Source organism: Wolffia australiana, chromosome 7 (assembly GCF_029677425.1).
Source record: "Wolffia australiana isolate 7733 chromosome 7, ASM2967742v1".
NCBI lineage: Eukaryota > Viridiplantae > Streptophyta > Magnoliopsida > Alismatales > Araceae > Wolffia > Wolffia australiana.
Window position 1 is genome coordinate 15,194,655 of NC_135841.1, and position 3,262 is coordinate 15,197,916.

At 54.9% G+C, this 3,262-nt stretch overlaps 1 protein-coding gene and 1 pseudogene across 1 annotated transcript; both read left to right on the forward strand.

Moving 5' to 3' along the window:
- The first annotated feature begins 213 nt into the window (after nucleotides 1–213).
- Nucleotides 214–2,530, forward strand: LOC144705333 (putative receptor-like protein kinase At1g11050 pseudogene; annotated as a pseudogene).
- LOC144706027 (putative receptor-like protein kinase At1g11050) lies at nucleotides 1,901–2,293 on the forward strand. Its single transcript, XM_078578903.1, has one exon. The coding sequence runs from the start codon at nucleotides 1,901–1,903 to the stop codon at nucleotides 2,291–2,293; it is 393 nt and encodes a 130-aa protein (XP_078435029.1).
- Nucleotides 2,531–3,262: the final 732 nt, after the last annotated feature.

Sequence of the window (3,262 nt, forward strand, 5' to 3'; positions counted from 1 at the left end):
ATTGAATGCCATTAAAGCCCTTTGATAGTTTGATGTGAACTACGTACGGTACGCTTCGCTGCGAATGCTGACTCCATACATGACGGTATCCCTGAAGAACGTTCGAGACTTCGAGCTACTTAAAAATATGTTTGTAGCCGGCGGCTGGAGCTATGACATACCCGTCCAGCTGTCGGGCGGCTAGTTTTGGATGTTTCCGTCGAAAAATTCCAATTTGCTACCAATGATGACGTAAACGGGCAGACGTAATAGAGACGTTGATCGAGGAGAAGGGGCAGCGCCGAGGTTCTTCTCTTTCAGCCAATTATCTCCACCGAGGTACGCCGGAGTTTCTCAGAACTCGGAGATTCAACGGTGAGATTTGGACTCAACCCTGTGAGAGGAAGGGGGAACAGCGGAAGAGAGAAAGATGGCTGGCATCTTCTTGATGTGGCTTCTGGCGATATCCGCCGTGAAGAACGTCCGAGGGGCTTCGTTGAATTCTTCCTCTCCAGCGGCAGCAGACGCCTGCCCGGTGAATTTTGGGTACGTCAGAACCTTGCCATGGGACCGTAGCTCCTGCGACACCAGCAACAAGACCAGCTGCTGCGAAACCCTCCTCCTCCTCTTCGGCGTGGGGCTCTCTGTGCGACTAAGGGACACAGGCAACTTCCGCCTCCCCGACGAGCCCACCTCCGCCGCCTGCCTATCAACCTACCAGTCCGCTCTCACCCCTCTCTCCTTCCCTCCCGACATCATCTCCTTCTGCTTCAGCGACCCCGCGCGCTTCGTCATCAGCCCAAACTCCTGCGCAGGCATCCTCACCGCGTCGGACATGGCCAGGAAACTCGGCAACAACTCCGAGCTCAACCTCGCCTGCAAGTCCAACATGTCCGCCCCCGATACGTGCCTTGGTTGCCTGAACGCCGGCTTGAATTCTAGCGCCTACCTCGCGCGAGTCGGCGGTAACGAGTCTCAATCCACGGACTGCTTCTTTCTGGTCTGCACCTACGCCGCCGGGGTTATCAACGAGTTCGGCCCAGAGGATCCCACCACTGCAACGTGCATGCTCGGCCTCCCTATCGACTCGGAAAAGATAATCTCTAAAGGCGCCGGCGGGAAAGGCCGGTTGGGCCTTTTACTGGGCTTGGCCTGCGGCGCCGTGGCTCTCGCCGCGGTCGCTTCTGCCGCCACCGGGGCTTATTTCCGGTGGGCGGCTCGGCGGACCCCGGAAAGAGAGCCCGCCGGCCGGCCCAACACAGGCGCGGTGTGGTTCGAGTTCGGGGAGCTGCAACGGGCCACGAGGCGATTCTCTGAGAAGAACCTGATCGGGCGAGGCGGCAGCGGGGTTGTTTTTCGGGGGACTCTCGACGACGGTAGCGTCGTCGCGGTGAAGAAGATCGTCGAGTCCAGCATCCAACGCGACGAGGATTTCCGCAACGAGGTGGACATCATCAGCAACCTCCGGCACAGGAACCTCGTACCGCTGCGGGGCTGCTGCATTGGCGACAAGGGAGAGGACGAGGAGGGCGGCCAAGGGAAGCCGCGTTACCTCGTGTACGCTTACATGCCGAACGGAAACCTCGACGACCACCTCTTCGGAGGGCGGGGGACGCCATTGACGTGGCCGCAAAGGAAGAGCATCATCCTCGACGTCGCCAAAGGGCTCGAATACCTGCACTACGGCGTGAAGCCGGCTATCTTTCACCGGGATGTAAAACCCACGAACATACTACTCGACGGGGAGATGCGGGCGACGGTGGCGGACTTCGGATAGGCCAAGCAGGTGAAGGTCGACGAATCGCACCTCACTACTAGGGTTGCTGGCACGCACGGGTATCTAGCGCCGGAGTACGCGCTGTACGGGCAGCTGACGGCGAAGAGCGACGTGTATAGCTTCGGGGTGGTGGTGTTAGAGGTGATGTGCGGGAGGAGAGCGCTGGACCCGTCGTTGAGCGCGGAGACCATGCTGATCACGGACTGGTCGTGGACGCTGGCGAAGGCGGGGAGAGGGGAGGCAGTGTTGGACCCGGCGTTGCTGAGGAAGGAGGAGGGACGGGCGGCCAACCCGTTGGAGATCATGAAGAGGTTCGTCATGGTGGGAATCCATTGCGCCCATGTCATGGTCGCTCTCCGGCCCACCATTCGCGACGCCCTGAGCATGCTAGAGGGGGACGTCGAAGTGCCGCCGATCGCAGACCGGCCTCAGCCCATCTGCTACGGGTACCATCTCTCCTCTGAAAATAGCATCCAAGCTCCCTCGTCCGCCGCCTCCGATGGCCCGTCGCTAGAATCCGGGGACATGCTACGGTGAGAGATGAACGGGCTTCACAACCCCTCACAGAAAAGAAGAGGAGATGAAGAGAGAAAAGAGCTGGAACTCAAGGAAGAAAAACTTCCGAAGATGTTATTCCCGTCTGAGAAAAAAAAACATTCAGACTTGCTCATTTATAGAGCAGAGTACGGTGGCTTGGTCATAACTCGTAACCACCTTATAATGAAAGAGAGAGAAATAAAGACGGAACAAAGCAACGCTAGTTCTTTTCCCCCAGATATGAGCTGCCGATTCTTCCTTCCTGCTGGAACTCAAAAGCTGAATAGCCAACTTCCATAAGTGGCAGCTTCCTTCGAAGGTCAGTAAACTTGGTTGTTCCTTGGGACTTGGTATATCTGTCTATCAGTAGTACTGAAGAACAATCTCCTTCTCAAGAAATAACCCGATAAAATGTTATTATGTCTCAACGTGCTTTGAGCAATAATAGAAAACCAGGTTCATGGACAAAGCAATAGCAGATTTTGTTGTCTATCTTCAAATTGAAAAGGATCGCCTTGGTGTTCGTTAGCTTTCCGATCAATCTAGTTATCCACGCACCTTGACATGCAGCAGCATTTGCAGCCACATGCTCAGCTTCATAAGATCAGAGTGCCACTATCTTCTGCTTATGGGATGCCCAACATTTTATATTTGGCCCATGGAAGAATATCATTCCAGCTGTACTCTTCCCGTCTTCTTGACCTCTAGCATAATCACCATCTGAATAACTCATGAAAACATATTCTCCCTCTGTCACTAACCGAGCTTTGTGTCCCATCTCCATGAGGATTCCTCTTCACCTTGTATACCCATTTGATGGTCTTACCACTAGACCGTGGAGTAACCAGTGCTAAGTGTCATTCTTCTTCATTGCCTTAATCTCCTCCTCCATGGCAAATCATCATTCTTCCACCTTTTCAGCCAAAAATAAGTACCAGGTAGGCTTTGCCCGTCCCGATGCCGGTATCA